Source organism: Egretta garzetta, unplaced genomic scaffold (assembly GCF_000687185.1).
Source record: "Egretta garzetta isolate BGI_Z169 unplaced genomic scaffold, ASM68718v1 scaffold117, whole genome shotgun sequence".
NCBI classification, from domain to species: Eukaryota; Metazoa; Chordata; class Aves; order Pelecaniformes; family Ardeidae; genus Egretta; species Egretta garzetta.
The window spans coordinates 3,793,482-3,812,170 of record NW_009260479.1 but is presented as its reverse complement, the minus strand read 5'-3'; the positions used below and the strand labels follow the sequence as shown (position 1 = coordinate 3,812,170).

General features: G+C 38.5%; 1 protein-coding gene across 1 annotated transcript in view; it reads left to right on the top strand.

The window, feature by feature from the left end:
- Positions 1–18,689, top strand: part of PRKAG2 (protein kinase AMP-activated non-catalytic subunit gamma 2) — a 233,677-nt gene that overhangs the window by 199,744 nt on the left and 15,244 nt on the right. The window contains exons 9-12 of the mRNA XM_035899623.1: positions 11,326–11,407; positions 12,946–13,004; positions 16,056–16,101; positions 16,924–16,978. Coding sequence (XP_035755516.1) covers positions 11,326–11,407; positions 12,946–13,004; positions 16,056–16,101; positions 16,924–16,978 — 242 coding nt within the window. The remainder of the gene's footprint in view (positions 1–11,325; positions 11,408–12,945; positions 13,005–16,055; positions 16,102–16,923; positions 16,979–18,689) is intronic.

Below are 18,689 nucleotides of genomic sequence, written 5' to 3'. Positions count from 1 at the left end.
TCTTCAGTCCTGCTTATTTGTCAGTTGGGAGGCATGGGGGCCTCTTGATTCCAGCAGCTACCAAACATCTTGCTGCTTCTAGTGCTAGCACACCAGTCTGGCCTCGTGTGTCAAGAATACACCTGTACAGCTGGCACCTACACTTGGCTGTTGTGAAGGCAGTGGTGTATCTCATGCAATTCTGTTAGGCCTCAGATCATACAGCAAGGGAGAACCAGGCTGTGCTTCAGCTGGAAAATGTGTTGCTTGGCACAGACTTGAGTAACATCTCTACTAAATAAATAAAATGTACTGAGCCAAGGTCTGTTTACCTGCTTGAGGCCAACTGGCACAGTTCAGTTTGTCGTATAGCTTACCTTATATTTCCCCCAAAAGAGAGTATCTGCATCTAGTCTGCCTACCTGAAATGGTCCCTAGCCTGTATTGAGCCCTGAGAAGGTCTGGGATATGATCTGGGAGAGTGCTAGCTGGCACAGTTCTAACTGATTTAGACTGACAGTGGACTGGTTTTTTCACCCTTTTAGCTTACTAATACAGATGCAGCCTGCAAGCATTTGCTCCTCATAAAGATTTATTGAATCATATTGAACTCCACTTCAGTAGCATTCCCCTGCATGTGACCCATGAATACTCCTTGTTTGTGACAAGCTCCAGCCTTTTGCTTTCCCCAGAGAAGATGCTATCGTTGCTTGATGCAAGTCTGATCTGACCAGGAAGTGAGTCAAGAGACAATTAGATGTTATTAGCTATCCTTTGGACATTTGACTCTGTAGATGGAGGGGAAACTAGGCAAGTGGCAACAGTGTGTGGCTCACAGTGGATAAACTGTCTTTGTAATCTCTTGCACATCTTCCAAGATGCGAACAATAGGAGAACAAACACTTCACAGCCCCTTTGAGGGGGTTAGGAGGGTTGTCCCCTGAAGGACTACTCTGTGAATGAGCATTCACTTATTGTTGTTCTTTACTGTAATTATTCAATAAATGGATTATCCTTATAATAGACTCCAGGAAAACACTGAGCTGAATGCAGATTTACTGGTTACCAGTTTGTGTCTTCAGCACAGTATTTAAGTACTTTGCAAGTGTTAATGCATTTAATGTGGCAATGATCTGGGGAAATAAAGTGACATCCAGATCTGCCTTTACTTTCTGTTTGTTGGTTTTAACTTGTATCAGGCACATACAGTGACACAGCAATCTGATCTTTCTTTTCCTTTGAAACTGGTATTAATGCTTTGAAGAAAAAACAGAATTTTAGTAATTCCTGTATTAAATTCAAATGTCAACAAAATACAGCACTTTGCTCACATTTTATCAGTCAGATTACTTTTCTCCAGTAGTACTAACATTATCTACTAGTGTGACTTCGCTATTTTCCTTGTTAGTGCATGTTTAACTTTGTGATGTTTTCTTTAGAGACCAATGCATTCCACCCCCTTCTCCTGAGCTCTGTTTGAATTTTTAAAGGAAATGGCTCTTACCTAGCTTGTAGCAGTTTCTGAAGCTTAGCTTTATAAGCTTACTTAAGGCCAGATTTTTGTCTGGCCTTCAAACAAATTTATTGCTTAACTTGTTTTGACTTTGCCCAGCCTACATAAAGATGAGAAGGATTAGCTTATTTTGTAGTGCAGAGCAATTAACCCTCCAAGAGGAATGTAAAAGGTAAGTATAAGACAGGGACTTCCCTGCTCCATATCAAGCAGCAATCTGCAGTCCCAAGAATGGTATGTTAGCAAACATAGTGGCTGTGTCTTGTGAAGTTTGTATAAACTTCTGTGGGGTGAAAAGCTCTATCTAACCTTTGGTTAAATTATATTCTTAACTGTTAAAAGTTAATTTATGTTTTAATACTAAAACATATGTAGCTTTTGCTCACCATGACCTTGAAGCTGTTTTTAAAGTATTTGTCCAGCATGTCTGCATAAACTAATAAAAATCATGTTTATGTGGAAACAATCACCAAAATAAGCTTTCAGAATTATAAAGACTTTTTTTTTTTTTTTTTTTTAGATCCTGAAGGAATCTTGGGCAATTTTGTGACTTGAGGGTTAGAGCATTTAACCTTTTTGTTTTATTAAATTATCTGAGTTGCTAATGGACCGGATGTTGTTATCACTAATGTAGGCTTTTGTCAATAACTGTCACACATTGGTAAGAGCTCAAATACTTATTTTTCTACCACATAACTGGAGAAATATTTGGAACAATCTTCTGGAAACTTCTTTAGTGGTTTTACAAGCTGGAAGTAAATACAATTTCTGCAGAGCATGCAACGGATTCCACATGAGAAGAGTGGAAGAGGATTTGTATTTCTCTTCCTTGTGCTAACTCTGTTCAGTAAATGGATTTATTATTCTTGTTCCCTCCAGGTCATTCTTGACTGGGGTGTTGCCTCTCTCCAAGGTAATGAGATAAACCAGACTTCCAGGAAGAATGCTGTAGAATCTTTTGCTTCCAGAAACATAGAGCAGACTCTGGGTCTGCTGTTGCAACAGTTCTCACAGCTTTACAGAGGGCTTGACTGTCTGTTCCTTAATTGACTTTGAGGTTTTTCATCGTCAAAGTTGCTAAATTTAAACTAATACACTGTCTGCATTTCTGAGGAGTTTGAACACCCCTCCTTGCTTACCCATCCCACAGAACTGTACGAGAATAATGTAATTTAGCTTCTGACTGGTATGTGGGCTGAGGCAGTTGAGCAGGCCACATAAAAGCTCCCTTCACTGAGATCAGGCTGGAATCAGTAGCATAACATGAGAGGACTCATGCAGTTTTTTAGAACTGCTCCTGTTGCTTGTACACAACAAGCATAGGAGCTTAATTTCTGCAGCTCTCAAAACCAATAGGAAGCGTTCATTCCTGAATCTTGGTGGAAAAGAATATGAGTTCATTGTACCAATTAAGCAGTAGTTTTTTGGTCTACACGGGGTGTAGGTAAGGTGTTTGTGCTTGGCTGGGTGAAAGTCGTGCATCATTCTTCTCGCCTTCCCTGCCCCGCCACCACTTTTTCCAGTAAAATCTTAATGTGTGGAATAATTTCTGTACCCTTCCCAATGCAGCTGGTCCCAGTGACTCTGCCTATGAGGCTTGCCTAATGCCTTACTCTTAGCCCTTTGTGGCATGAAATCTAGCAGCAGAAATTTTGGCTTGAAGTGTTTTCCCCCACACACCCCAGAAAACAGAGCTGTGCTGGGGTTTTTTGACTAGAATGCTTAGGCTTCCCTCAAACAGCAGTTGGAAGTAAGTATCAGCAGAGTATCTTGCAGAGATGGAGTAAGAGTTGACTGTAATCATGGACCAGCGGCTATCTAGAAGAGGTCCTGATTACATCAGCACATCTGTGGTGTTGAAGAAGGAGAGCCCTTAGTTGCCAGCTACCATATGGGCATATTGACATCAGCTGAGGTCTTCATTTAGTGTCTTCAGTTGGATTGGGACCTTTTCATGTGGCTGTGGTGTGGGGAAGACTTCTGCATATGGACATAGTACCTGCTCTCTGGGGAGAAATCTAGAACATGTGCCTTGCATACTCTAATTTGAGGGTAAGACACTACCTCTTATTTCTGGGGTTTGGCTTGGGTCTGAATATTATTATTTCATCAGCTCTTAAATTTTAATCACTCTACGGCCATTAGTAGTACATAATCTGTCAGGAGTGTTCCCTTTCCATCTCCTGTGAATGGAGAAGAGAACTGAATTTTTATCTGGTTTAATGTAAGCTTTCCAAAATTCAGCATGAGCTAGAGGAGCTGCTTGTGGACATTTGTTGGTTGGGGCTTTTCAGATGTTAAAGCAAATGTAGCCTCTCAGTTAGTAACAGGTTTGTCCATTTTTTTCTCTACTTTACTTGAGGGTGTGAAAAGGTAAAGGACGAAATTCTTCTCTTCAAGACCTGCTTGGCCCTCGCCCTAGGCAAAAGTCTATTGTTAAGTCCTTAAGTAGCCTTTTTTTTTTTTAAAGGCACAGTCCTTCAAGGAGGAAATGCTTCTACCAAATTCGTAGACCAAAGAAGAAAATAATTGGAAAATAAATTTGAATGCAACAGTCATCACACTGATCTTGCATACTGGTTTAGTCCTGCCAGACAAGCCAATTTATAAAACCACTGGACTATATATATGTACTACAAAAGATGTTTTTCACTTTTCAAAATAGCTCCTTTACAGGACTGTAGTTTTCTGTAACTGAAAAAGATGTCTGGATTGGACATTACAGGTTTATTTGAAGGAAAAAAAAAAAAACACCAAACCTGCAAGGTTATTTTAATATCCTTCCCAATGTTTTCTTGGCCACTTTTTGGGAAGCATAAAGACAAAGCAATTAATGATCCTCTAAAAAAGAGAGCAATTCATGTGAAAACTTTTCCTGATAGTAGGTTTCATCCCTAGATTACAAGTGAGGAGAAGTGTTTCTCTGTTTCTTCTTGATCGCTTGGAAAGATAATGTGGAGATTCTCGGGAAAATTGGTCCACCTCCCTGAAATTTCTTTGCTTCAGTTCTTGCGTTTGGGAATAACTACCTTCTCAATTGAAGGTGTATAAATGCCATCTCCATCTGGGTGTGAATTGCTTCAAAGCAAAAGTGCATGATGTATTAGGAGAATATTGAGCTTGTACTGCTTTTGCATTATCAAGGTGATGATCGTGGGATCTGGGGATGAATGCTGGAGTACTTGATTCCAGTTTAGTTCACAGAAATTTTCAGGCCACAGAAATAAATCCTTTGAAGATGATGCTGACAGTGTAGAAGAGGAGAGTTGCCCAGAGAGCTTTCTGTGGCAAAGTTGTATTTTCAATGTTATGTTGTGTTTTTTCTGTGTTCCCAAATACTGTATCACGAAGCACTGTTCAGGTGAAAATTGGGTGGCCTTCTCCTGTGGGTCGTATTGCATTACCTGAGATCCGAATACTTTCAGTAGGAGCTGAGAGTGAATAAAGGGGAAAAAGACAGTATGAGCACCTCCAGTCATTGTTGAAGAGTATTTTTTTAGATAAGATTATAATTTGCTGGACCTGAGAGTGGGCTTGCACCCTATTTGACACTGTTAGTATGACTCAAGTAGTTAGTTACCTCATTTTGCCTCTTTGCTGGCTGCATTGTCAAACAAATATACAAAAGCAGTGTTGAATTCCTTGTAGGAGATCTGCCTTACAGCCTCTGATAAAGAAGCAGCGCTACCCGAAATCCTAGTGATGTGAGGGAGTAGCAGGGGGGACATGCTATAAACATGTCTTATTGCAGCTAGATCATCAGGCTTGCCTCTGCCTCATGCACAGTAGTTGGGACTCTTCATTTTTTAATTTTTTTTTTTTTCTTTATCTCTCAGAGATCTGCCAAGATTTGGGCAGCCAGAGAACTTGCCATGCTACTTAAAGAAATACAGTCCTGTTTTATGTCGGGCTAGAAGCTGTTGCCCCATTCCTCATGTTTTCACATCAAAAGCATTTGAGAATCATTCAGCTCATAGACACATTTATACCAGGGGAGTAAAGTGTAGGTTGCCCAGTTTTTATGCAGTACAAAGGTTGCAGCAGAAGACTGATGGTTTTCCTGTTACAACAGGTTTTTTAGATTGAATATTAGGGAAAAACTTCACTTAAATGGTTGTCAAGCATCGGAACAGGCTGCCCAGGGAAGTGACTGAGTCCCCATCGCTGGAGGCATTTAAAAGACATGCAGATGTGGTGCTTAGGAGACATGGGTTAGTGGTGGAATGGCAGTGTTAGGTTAATTGTTGGACTTGATGATCTTAAAGGTCTTTTCCAACCTAAACAATTCTGTGATTCTAGCAGAGACCAGCTGTGCTACTGTTGGTCTTCCTACTTGGTAAGAACTATTGAAAGGCAAGTGTAGCCTCTAACAGAAAAGTCTCAGGGTAACTTTTTCCTGTGGCTTTTTACTCTAACAGTGAGAACAAAGACTGTATTCTAGAGTGACTTTGTCATATTTGTGAAGATACATGTGCTGTTATCCTTGGAAAACAGAAAACTTTTTCCCCTTTACAAAGGGACCCATTGGGAAGGCACTCCATGCCTTGCTGTTTCATATTTAGATCATGTGAGTATATGGGTGTATGAATTTAACCTTCTACTGTATTTCTTCTGCTGTTCTTATCCAATTTGCTAAGATTGAATGCTTTCCTCTTGCAAATTTTTTCCAACTACCTATCAAACTTCCTATTTTGTTATGCTAGGAAGGGTTATTGTTTCTCAGTGATTGCCTAAAAGATTTGGTTTTGATACTGTGGTCCACATGTGCATTTTGAAGCATGTGTTCCCTCTTTTGTAGCCCTGAAAAATCATCATGAGGCAAGACTGGGAATTTGTCAACGTATCCAGTGAAAATTATGATGAATGCTCTAGCTCATCTTTGAGCATCTGTCCATCAGGAATCAGAGATGATAAAAGTGTCAAGGATCAACTGGGTCTGATAGTGCTTTTATAGGAGCTCTGTGCCAAAAAAAAATAAAAGAAGGAGCTCCTTCCTTTCTATTCTGATCTGATAAAATAGACATTTCTTGGGGTTACATTTGGGGCTTTTCAGGCAAGTAAAGCTAAAGTCCTGGTGCTGGTTTACACAGTGAAAGATGAGATGAGAGAGATGCACAATTATCATCTTGCCTTTGAATGACAGCCATACCACAGAAGTTCTGGCATATCTTTTAACACTGTTGATGCTCCAAGTCTTTTGCATCATCCTCTTGCTTGGTACTGGCATATATGAAGGTGTTCCATAACTATGTTTCTTACTTCTGTTACCTCCTAGGTTTTCCAAGTTAACTTTGGCATTGAGACAAAGGTGCCAAGTTGTGTGTCTTTCAGCATGGTAGCATTCTCTACTCAGCACTGACCCTCTAGCACCGGGAACTGTGATTGCAACAGCAGCAGTCACTGTCCTTACCTTATGGGACAGTCCTGCAAGACAAGTTTGAGACCCACTGGTCACTTACGCATGTAGTTACAGTTTTCATAACATGGTGTTAGGTAAAATGAGATAAAAGTGTGTGTGTGTGCACACATGCTGAATTTTTGGAAACAAGCTCATCCTCAGTTTTCCTTTCAGATGCTTCCCTCATTCACAGATGTTTACTTGACAGAGCATTTCTGCAAGAGCTTGTAAGGTAACTGGCCTGGTATACCAGAGAGAGGAGCATCCATTTCAGTACTTCCTGTCAGTGAGGAAAAACTTGTTCTGTAGTCTGGTGAGATCTTCCGTCTGCTACCACCATTACTGGTGTTGCTATCTGAAATCAAGCTATTTTGGAGCTCCCTAACCGTAAGGGACAAGGTTTTCCAAATATTCTACTACTTGAAAAACAGGACTTCCTACATTTGGGTCGAACTCAATCTTTCTTAGTAGTGACTGTTATATTGGAAGAGGCTATGTCCTCCTTAAGACTTAGAGTGGAAATATTTGAATGGTCTGCAGGAGCGACAACCTCCAGAAGTCCTGTCTAACCTAAATTAGCCTGTTCTTTTATTCAGCATATTTGCAGCTGGTGTAATGAGTTCCTGTAGTAAGAAAAGCTTGTTCTGTTCACTGTAGTATAATAGCACCTATTGTTGAGGTGATCTATGACACACATAGGATTTCAGTTGCTGTGTTCCTTTGCTGTAAAGGAACTTTTTTTTGCTACTTAAGGGGCAGAACTGTGACAAGTAGTCACATAAAGTAGGATTCCTCATCTAACTGTAAATATCTGAGCATCTTCTAGTCAGTGAGGGGGAAATGGCATCTGTGGGATACAACTTAGTCTCTAAGGCTGGTGAGTCATGCCACAGAAATTACTTGTTTCCCCTGGTTGGCTATGAAGAGATGCAGCAAACATGCAAGGTCAGCATATATGTCAGAACAACCTCTAAATTTGGGCAGATAAATGCCATTTTTAATGGCTCATTGTGTTTGTTAGGACCACTACATGGTTAATAAGAACAAAAGTGCTTTGTTTGAAGAATGTTTGTACATGGTGTTGAACAGCAACAATCTATGGGATCTGGCTGACAAACAATGGTTTTCTGAAGGTCAGGCCAGTCCAACACTCAAGATCAGAGAAAGAGCAACGCTGGTGGGGTCGAGAATTAACAACACTGTTGGAGGTCCAATGATGGCACATAGTAAGAGATCTTCAAAGGCTACAAACTATATATAATCTGAAAGGAAGGTCCTTCTGGGTATTTTCTGTATGAACATCACTGAAACATCTAAATGTGCTGGACGGCAGCCCAGCTCCACACCCCAGTGCTTTGGCTGGCCACCAAGCAGTACTTAGGGCAACTGGAATTGGTAAACCACAGAAACTAGAGGAAAATGTGAGTGGATGAGTGTACATTTGTGCTTGGAAGCAGTTTTAGCAAATAAGAATTAAGTTGCTTTTTTGCTTTGTCATTAACTTACTTAAGTAAGAGACAAGTGTTACTATTAAGAACTGATGGCATTGTTATTTTATTTAAAAGGTAACTGTATAACACTTTCTGCTATAAAACTGAAGAAAACAATAGGAATGTCACTTTAACTGTGGTCTAGGAGGACAGCCCAGAAGGATGAGTTTAAGTATTTCTTTACTAAACTTTGGTGATTTATTACATCAAGTTTTTAATATCCTAATGCCCAAGCTGAACTCACTGTCTTTTATGAAGGATTTAGGTCTGAGCTATTGGGGTAGCTGTATCTGTTCAGCAGCCCTCAGTTTTTTCCAAAATATGTCTTTTAAAGCTAGTCAAGATGGCATCTAACTGAAGATTCTTGAGATTCTTTGAGACAAATAACTTGCAAATAAACAGAATCAGGGCAAGAACTGATCCTTTGAGGAAACTTTCTTTTCCTTCTGGATTGACTACAAGCTCAGCTTCTTGCCTAGTATATCTTGGAATTGTCTCGAAGTATCACTTATGCATCTAGAATAATACCTCAATTTTTCCATCTGAACATTGTGCCAGGTGGTGGTGTTTGCTGCTACTGTCTCTGAGAAAGAAGTAGTAACAAGAATTTAGATGTTGCCTGAAGTCGTGTAGTTGGCGCTCTGCATCTTTTCTGCTGTGGGCATGCTTCTTTTCCAGGTTACCAATTACAGAGTTTGTAAACTTGCTTGAGGAGTTTTGTTGCATGATTGCTATCTGGAAGACAGCTATTTTCCCCCTGGCTTTAATAGATCAGCTGTTATCTTCTTGCTCTGATACAACTCGAACATCTTACTCTTGTGGAAGACTTGGGAGATAAGTCGACAGTGACTGTTAACTCGTGTGACAGCTATTATTCTAGAAAGTTATCAAAGCTGAAGGTTCTCAGTTTCAGGCAGTTTGAGTGTACTTTCCTCTTTTTTGATGAAGAATGGTTAGAATTTATTTTGCCCTGAGGTGGAGTTAGTCTGTGTGAACTTGCTTCTGTCTTATATCTGCTCCCCAAATAGCTCACTGCTGTTAGCTTTTGCTGCGTTAACTGTAAGTGTGATGCTGTTATGTGGGAACACTCCATGTGTCTCCCTGGAGGGTTTCTTTGTGGCTTCAGTCTTCCTTATGAGTTAGTATGCTCCTGCGGTGGATTTGGAAATGTTTGTTTTACCTGTCTCCTCCCAGTGTCAGTGAGGTGGCTGAATACCTCTGGGACCTTTCTATTTAACCATTTTCTGGATAAATACTATGTGGTGTTTATCCTACAGTCTTTGTGGCCCTGGTTGGTTTTTTTTTTCCCACATGGCTTCTTCAGTTTTAATGCAGCTTAGGGCTGGTGGTTATTTAGCACATCATTATTCCTGTTCATTGATGATATGGCAGAAGCATCTGTAAAGTAAGGAGGCAGCTTTGAGAACTGTCATCTGCTGAGGACAGGAGAGTAGATTTGCTTCTCATGGTCTGAGAGAAAGCAGGCAGGCTGCGTGGAGGTCACAAGAAATACAGCTTGCTTTCAGAAGCTAATCTTAAAGACTGGAGTTCACATGTGGTAGGATAACATCAGGTATTTGAAACACTGCAGATCACTCAAGTGTAGACAGAGGTAATGTATTTTGGTGCAGAGTAGAAGTCTTACTAACTTTTAGAAATTTAAACTGCTACTTTATAACACTAAGTAGAGTCTAAATGGAGGTTCTCTCAAATATCATATGACACTGGCTATCGTATGGATGGCTTTGCAAACTTTTCCAAGAAGGTTGTAGTTAATAATGGCAGACATAATTTATTTATTTTTTTCTACCTACTTTTTTGTTTGCCCCTACTTTTTTGGATGCTGCTTCCATTGACCGTGAAGCCCTTTATTCCTGACTCTGTTGTGGAGAGGAGCCCCTAGAACGTAATTTAAAGTAGACACTTAAAGACACCACTGTGTAGTTGTGGTCTGTTCAGATTGCAGTTGTCAAGCAATTGCTACTTCTATATTATTTGGACCAGGGACCAATTTCATGGATGTAGAGATATAGGTTGGCTATGTCCTAGTTTTGTGCCAGGTCAAGACCTGGACAAGAACCATCACTTCTGTACTGTGTTTTCCATATGAAGCCTATTTAGGGGTGTGGGCAGGACAGGAATGATAACATGCTTAGGCTTATCATCAAGAGGTGCACTAGAGCCTGACCTCTGCATGCTTTAGAGGACTAGTGTTCACAGGGAAGTTTTTATTTTCTTTTGAGAATAACTGCATAACCTTATAACCTCTGATTCAGAAATTGGGGAGGGTTAATTCATTAAAAAATGAAAAGCTTTGGTTACACTTCTTTAGCAGCAAAACAGGCTAGCTGGTCTTTTTAACTTTCATCATTTAAAATAACTTGTATCAATCACGAGTCTAAAAGCTGGAGAGGAAATGAGACTTCTATTGTTTCAGGGTGTGGGTTTTTTGTTTTTTTTTTATAATACAACTGTTACTATAGTGAACATTAACTAGAATATAGCACAACCTTGAAATGTTAAGCTATATCCGTAGAGTGGACACTTGCGATAATTAATGTTCATTACAGACATATTCAGTGTCATGATTTGGGAGGGGTATAACTTTTATGGATAATATCAAATGGGAATAAATTTGAAATTAGCTAGCATACCTTTTCAGCTGCATCAGCTTATTTCTTCATCAGAGGCTTTCACATAGAATATTCACATAACAAAGCAAAACCCGATCTGGTTTTGCTGAGCTTTTTTTCTAACCTTTTTAACCATTTTAGAAGTAAAAGGCTTGAGGTTTTTATTTGGTATGTGTGATTTTTATTCTGTTTTGAATTCCAGTTACCTGTTTGTACTGTATTTTTTCTTAGTAACTGGCGAAACTCTTCTGTTGGTGTCTGGTATGCTAAATTTAGGAGCAAAGATTTGTTTAGTTGTTCATTATTTTGCAGGTAAAGAAAGCCTTTTTTGCCTTGGTGGCAAATGGTGTGAGAGCAGCTCCACTGTGGGAGAGTAAAAAACAGAGTTTTGTAGGTAAGTAGTTCTAACATAATTCAGGATTGCTTGAATTTCCAGGGTGCTCTACTGTTGCAGATAGTGGTCTGAGGCTAGCCATGGTCTGACATCCTAGAGATATACTGGCCAGGGGGTTAGTTTTTGGGTTTTTTCCCTCCTTGTGAGGAGTGAAATGTTGCCAGCTTTCATAGTGTTGCTGTGCTTTGAGAATCATGAGGATTTGTTTAGGCCCTGACCTTGTGAAGTTTGGTCTCTTTTATATTGCATTTCATTGTGTATTTAAAAATAAAGGTAACAGTCACAAAAAATTTTTTGAAAATAGGAACTATAAAGAGAAGCATTTAGTGTTACAGTATCCTAATATACATGCAATACGAGCATGTTCCCTGCTGCACATTCTCATTAAGGTGCACTTGATAAATCCTTAAATACCAGAACTGATGTTGAATGTTACAGGTATGTCCCATATTGGGCAAAAACCATTAGATCTATGTATTGCTTTTTTAAGAGTCATGTAATCAGTTGCCACAGCAAGAATCTTCCCAAATTAGGTATCTGTTGCAGTTAGAAAACAGGGTAATAGTGGCAGTTACAAATATTATTCTATGTACATCTTGTGACCTGGAATACAGATTGAGCACTCTTGGAAATGAACGGGAATACTTTATTCAAGCATTTGTTAAAATATTTTAAATTCAAAGGGGGGAGGAGCAGTAGTTTCATATAATACATCATAGGAATGCTGTGTGTCTTTTATCTTTAATTTAATTTTCTGTCTGTAAGTAAGCTGTAGTGATTTAAAGCTGACCTCTGGATTAATTTTTCCCTTCCCCATTTCTTAGTTTCTTCAGTTTAGATGTAAGAGTAGTAAACAGTGGAGCAATTACATCTCAAATTTAGATCTTGAAAGCTCAAAAAAGATTAATGTTTTCAGGTAACTAAACTAATCATCAATATTATATTACATAGTTTGGTGTTAGTGGTTGAAGTATATAAACTATGGATGTACTATCTCTTTTTCTTAAAAAGTCACATTTCAATACAGATGTTGAGGATTACTGTAGAAATGATTGAATGAAGTTCTTTAGTATAATCCATTTTCCTGAATATTGCTTGCTGTTCCTTCATTTGAGTCTGACTTGGCAAGTACATAATGAGAATGTGTCTTATTTGAAAAGAAAACAAAAGGCAAGGATAGGTCTCCAACCTTTAAAGAGATTCTAACCCCCCTCTTTTATTTCCATGCTTTTGGGGGTAGATGCAGTCTGAATTCAAGGTTTTCTTTGCATCTGATTGAAAGAAGAGAAGCACATAGATTATAATTTTGAACATTAATTCAGATGTGTGTTTTTATTCTGAGGTATTGTATCAATGTGAAAGTGAATATATATATATTGGGAAATCCACTGTTGATTAGTCCTATACAAATAGTATGTTACATGGATTTAATGTTTATTAAGTTACATATTGTGAATATAAATAGAGAAAATAGATGAAACTTCTGTATGTTAAGTATATATCTGAAGAACTTTTTTTTTATATATCCCTTGTTGCAGGAATGTTAACGATTACAGATTTCATTAACATACTGCATAGATACTATAAGTCTCCAATGGTAAGTATGTTGTTAAGCTGTACTTTTATCATTTGCCATACAGTACAGAAACTGAAACATCAAACTCAAAGATTGATGATGAGTACTATTATTTAAGTCTTTGAAAGCTTAGATATGTCATGGGTATATGCACTGTGGGGTCTGTTGTTTTTTTGAAAGAGAAGATGGCTTTGTGAGCCAGATAATAGAATGCTATCTGGATACCTGGGTTCAGTTCCCAGCTTTAGCCATGAAGGTCCTGTGAGCTTGGGCAGGTAATGTAATCTATCTGCTTCAGTTATACATGTATAAACATGAGGAATTTCCATAATGACTACAACCATTTATTATGTTTTGTGTGGTACTTACCATAATGATAGCCTTTGTTTTGGATACGGGGCTCCACTTGGTGTTGCAAGTGATGACTAATGCATTTGGGATGAAGGACCTAGCTTAAAATACTTACTAAAAACTAGATGTGATATAAAAAGTATGAAGGAAAATACCTGGCTATTGATCACTGTGTTTATTTGTGCTCAGGTTGTTTCAAAGCACATATTTCAATAGTAATCGGAGCTCTTTATAAGTGGCAGATACCAACCAAGAAGCATTTGAGGGGGGGATGCCTTAAAGTTACGTGAAAAATTTAATTGTATATAAAAATCAAGTATGTAGCTATGTGTGGTTCACATGATTATATAATCATCTTTGTCTCATAACTATGATAAAGCTATTCTGAAAGGAGTATGTGGAATTAAACGGAATGCTAGCTTACAGAGGCTCAGATGTATTAAAAGGTTACTTTGTTCTTGGAGTAATGGTGTAGAATAAACAAGTTAAACTAGTTAAATATATGCAAATATTTTAGTTATGTGGCTGGGTTGCACAATCGGTTAGAGATCTGTTGGCTTCAATTAACTGTAATTTAAAATTCCCATTGGCAGTCAGTTGATGCAATTCTCTTGCTTGCATGTTCATACAAACATTTACATTTCTTTCTTGTTCCTGTCAAATCACAACTCCCCCTCTACCAATTAAAACATCCATACTATGTTTTATTAGCTAAAACATCAAGAACAGTTGGATGAAGCAGACATCTGTGATGTGTTAGGCTTCTCAAAGCTCATGATAATTTTTAAAAATTCATAGTGAAATTCTTTTCAGATGCCGGTGGTGCACTATCCTTTCTTCCTGATAAAGAAATTTTTTTTTCCCCCCTGAAGATTTACAAGGGGTGGGGGGAGAAAAAAATGAAAAGTGATTGCATGCTGATAACTGCCTTAAAACGGTTTCCATAATGTCATGACCCTCAACCCCTATACTACCAATTTTTCCATGTAACTTTACCTGACTGTTGTCACTCCTGTTTACATTGTCTAACACCCTATTCCGTAGATTGTGCTTAAAATGGCAACAGGAAGGAGGAATAGCTGAGAAGTGACAACATTTGACTTAAGTGATTGATGCAGTCTTCTATTAAAAAAAAAAAAGTTCCATCAGGGCCTGCTTTTGTCTTAATAGGTAAAATTATGCTGAAAATATAACTCTGAATTGTTTTAGTTATTCTTTCTAAATGCATCACATCACATACAGTGTGGAGCATGTTGCTGTTCATGTACTAGATAATGCCTTTAAATGATCGATGAGGAACATTCAGGTAGTTTCTCCCCATAGTGTGGTCAAAGGAGTAGCTTTAGCCCCATCTTGTCAGCATCTAAAGCCATCTCCTCTTCTTCTGATCCCTTCAGTAGATCTTGTGAACTGCAGTCTGCTGTTTTAACTGCCTTTTTTTGTTAAGTGCCCTAAAAGATGATTTAACTTACTTACGTAGGTATCTTTTATGTCATCCAGAAATGGTATCTTTGAGTAGTCCAATTATAGTATATCAATTTAACATTTACTTATACTCTTCAAAAGATGCTAATTCCAGAGAGTAATCTAAGTGCAGTCTCCTTTAGCTCAAAGAGCAATGTAGTAGGCTTTGTGGAGACTTCTATGCTTTACCTTCTGCTTCAGCCATGTTTGCAGAGATACCCGACAGGAAGGAGCTGTGTAGGGGATGACGGGCACCTTTGGCCTAGGCTATAGCAAGTGCAATTGCTATTACAAGTGGCTGGCTTGCAGCTTGATGCCTTCAGAGAAAGGTAGCTTTCACATCTGAAACACTTTTAGAAACCATCAGCAAGCTGAAAGGAGCTACTGTAGGGTGGTTATACAATCTTTTGACAAAGAACTTTGTGAAATAGCTGCTGAGCAGCAGGAAGTTGGTGATGTGACCATGTCTTTTTCGGTTTTGTTTTAAACTTCAAAGTTGGGACTCCTCAGGGTGGTTTGATGTTATTGCTTATCTGATCTGATGATGAGCTGCCATCATATGGTGCAGTCTTGCAGTATCCTTTGTTCAGTTATCATTTGCTTGTCCTTTTTTGTGAGCCAGTTAAGGAAGCTAAACCAGCAGAAAACTAACAACACTTCCGTAACTTTTTTTTGCCTATTTGGTTCCTGGGACCATCTGAACACAGGTCAGATGAGCAACATTGCTGGTACAGGAGAAATGCTGAGAGCATGCATGGCTTAGATGCAGTGCCTGAAAACATTTGAAGAATGTAATGTCAGTAAAAGATTAAACCTGAGAGAGGGGGTGGTAGTACAATGTTGCTTCTTCTGATTGAACTGAGCATGAAACCATGCGCTCTTGCTTCTTGTAATCAAGTAACAGTAAAATTCATCTCTGTTAGCATTAAGAAGTCAAGTGAGCAGGGTAAGCTTTTTACTGGTTTGGGTCTGTCAGGAAATATCAGAGGGTTTACTCTGGCATGATTGTTTTAAGGTGAGATATATTACCAAGGAGATGCCTTTTGAGTCTAGAAGAGATTTAGACTACAAACCTAGGCAGGTAAAAGATCTTTCCCGTCCCCTGAAATTATAGGTCCAGTATAGTACTCTGCACTGAGCAGGACTGTACCCTTTCCTCGTTATTGCTAAGGAATGTTTCTCTTTTTTATAATACTGTATTAATTTTAAACCCCAAATCATTAACTTCAAGCTAAACTTTCCATTTACCCACTGTAGGTTCAGATTTATGAATTGGAGGAGCACAAGATAGAAACCTGGAGGGGTAAGAATATTTACTACTTGGTTAATAATTTAGTGGTCTAATGTTTTTCAGGTTAGTGTGCTTTTAATTAATCATAGACTTATATAGACTTAGCTTGTCTCTCTCCACATACTTTTTAATGAAAGCAGGAACAGTACAAGCTTGTCAATTTGGTCCTGCTGCTTATTTTTCTACCCAAAACAGTATGTGGACTAGAATGATCTGGGCTATATGCTATTTTGCCACTTGTTCATGATAAGTACCATCTTGCTCTTTAAGAAAGAAAAAAAGAAACTGGAGTAAGGTGGCATGTATGGCTGTAGAGTTGATGAGTGTATGTGGAATGGAAATGTATCTGAGCCAGGATGCAGAATGAATAGATGACCCTGCGTATTGCGCAAACTGATGGAGGAGCAGCAAGCTATGCCTGGATGAACTGCATGATGTGACTAGGAATTCCTAGAACATGCTGGGTGTGAACAGAAGTGCAGAATGCCGGGAGGAAGCTTGGGGGTGGGGGGGAGGAAGACTCTGTGCCATGAAATATTATATGGAAGTACTCTATGCAGCAGACCCTCTCAGAAAAGGATCTGGTAAAGAATTATTTGCTGTTGTTGCAGTGACCCCTGGTGGTAATCAGTTTAGTCCCACTTTTAAAACTTTAATGTCTTTTTAATGTCTACATAAAGGAATGTGTGTAAGTAGGAGAGTACCTAAAGTAATTGTATATATTGCACTCTTTCTTCCACTTAATTCTGCGCAAATGAATTTGTAAAATGTTTTCATTAAACAGCTAATGTTTTCAGATAAATTGCTAATGGTCTATTAATTTTCTATACACAGAGCTTTATTTACAAGAGACATTTAAACCTTTAGTGAACATCTCCCCAGATGCAAGGTAGGATTTTGCTTTTCAGTCTGCTTAACTTGAAATAAACTAACTCTATCTCAACACTGAATTTAAGGCTTCTTTGTATAATAAACAATTTATATTGTAAACTAGAGTATAATAACGGACTGTCCTTTAGTCAAGAACATGTGGGAGCTTTTTATTGTGAGTGAGGAATTTTTTTAATTAGTGGAAGAAGAGAATTTATAGTTTAACTCTTGTCTTTTATCAGTGTAACTCTTCTGGTAAATGAACTAGACATGGATCAAAATTAATTGCCAAAAATATGCAAAAAAGGCAACATGATAACCCTTCAAGTTAGCCTGCAAGTCGTGTTCATTTCATGAAAATCAAAAACTGTACAGAGCTTTTCAGCTGTCTTGTTCTCCGCAATCATAGTCATTGAAAACTTACAGTATTCTGCAACATAAGTAACTTTCCTTAACTAAAGGAAAGACAGTATCTGTGTGTTTTGTTCTGCTCTACTACTAGGTTGTGTTCCTTAAAATATAAACGATTGTCCTTTTCTTCTTGATGGAATTTGAAAGTAGTTTTTGAACTGGCATTATACCTTACTTACCAAAGGTAACTTGATCAGCTTTAGCTGATCACTTAACAACTTGAGTACTGCTTGATGGCTGAACCGGACAGTGAAGTTCTGATTCTCGCTTTCAGTTTGTGGCATGGGATTGCTTATGCCCTATCAAAGGAAACTGGTGAAGGGAACTCTGGTGATTACCTTGAAGTAATGATATGCTGTATCCTCAATAGAATTGCCACTAAGTCATAAACAAGTTGTTCAATTAAGTCATAAGTAATGTATTTTGAATGGTAGCTGGTTGCAAAGAAAATTGTTAAGACAACAAAATAGTATAATTGCTTTCAGTCAACAGTGCAGCAACAGAGTATTGCAATGAAGAAGATGCAATAGGACATCTGTAAAAGGATACAGCAAGTCAACTTAAGCCCTGGTCCAGAAATGAACTTAGATTCTGTGACAGTCAGGCTGCAGCACTTAAGAGTGGTTAAATGCTTGCTCCAGTAGCAGAGTCTACAGTGCAGGGGTGGGAATCTTGGCTCCATGTATATCAACTGGGGATAGTTCATCCCTGTAATGGACTCAGAACATATGGTTGATTGTGTATGAGAAGAAGCCTACTCCAGCAAGTAGGTGTCTTTTATCAAAGTTTTACTGACTTAATTACTTACTAATTTATTAAAATTGGTGGTCAGCTGTTTTATCACAGTCTTACTTGGACCAAGGGGGGAAAAAAGTGCTACTTGCAAGTAGAGTAGACTTGCATAGGCTGGAGTATTGCTAAATTGTAGTCTCCAGTGTCTGCAGGAATGTTTCAGATCTACTGAGAATAACTTTTTGCCAATCCCCAATGATAATTCAGTGAAATGATTAGATAATTTGGCTTAATTGCATAGAGGCAATTATCAATAAAAAGTCTCTTCCTAGGCAATGTTATAGAAGTTTGGGATTGAGATGCATTAAGGGCAAGAACACTTTGGTTTTTGTTGTTTGTTTGTCTTTGAAGAGGAATATCCGTTCTGAGTGTAGGGATACTGTGAGGACAGCAGTTACTGGAAAAACAATTTACACTTGTGCAGAAGTATTTCTGCTATTCTTTCTACCACAAAAAGTCACTTTCCATCACATTTTCTTACTGGCTTTAGATGTTCAGGAGCATATCATTGTTGATCTGTTTTACCA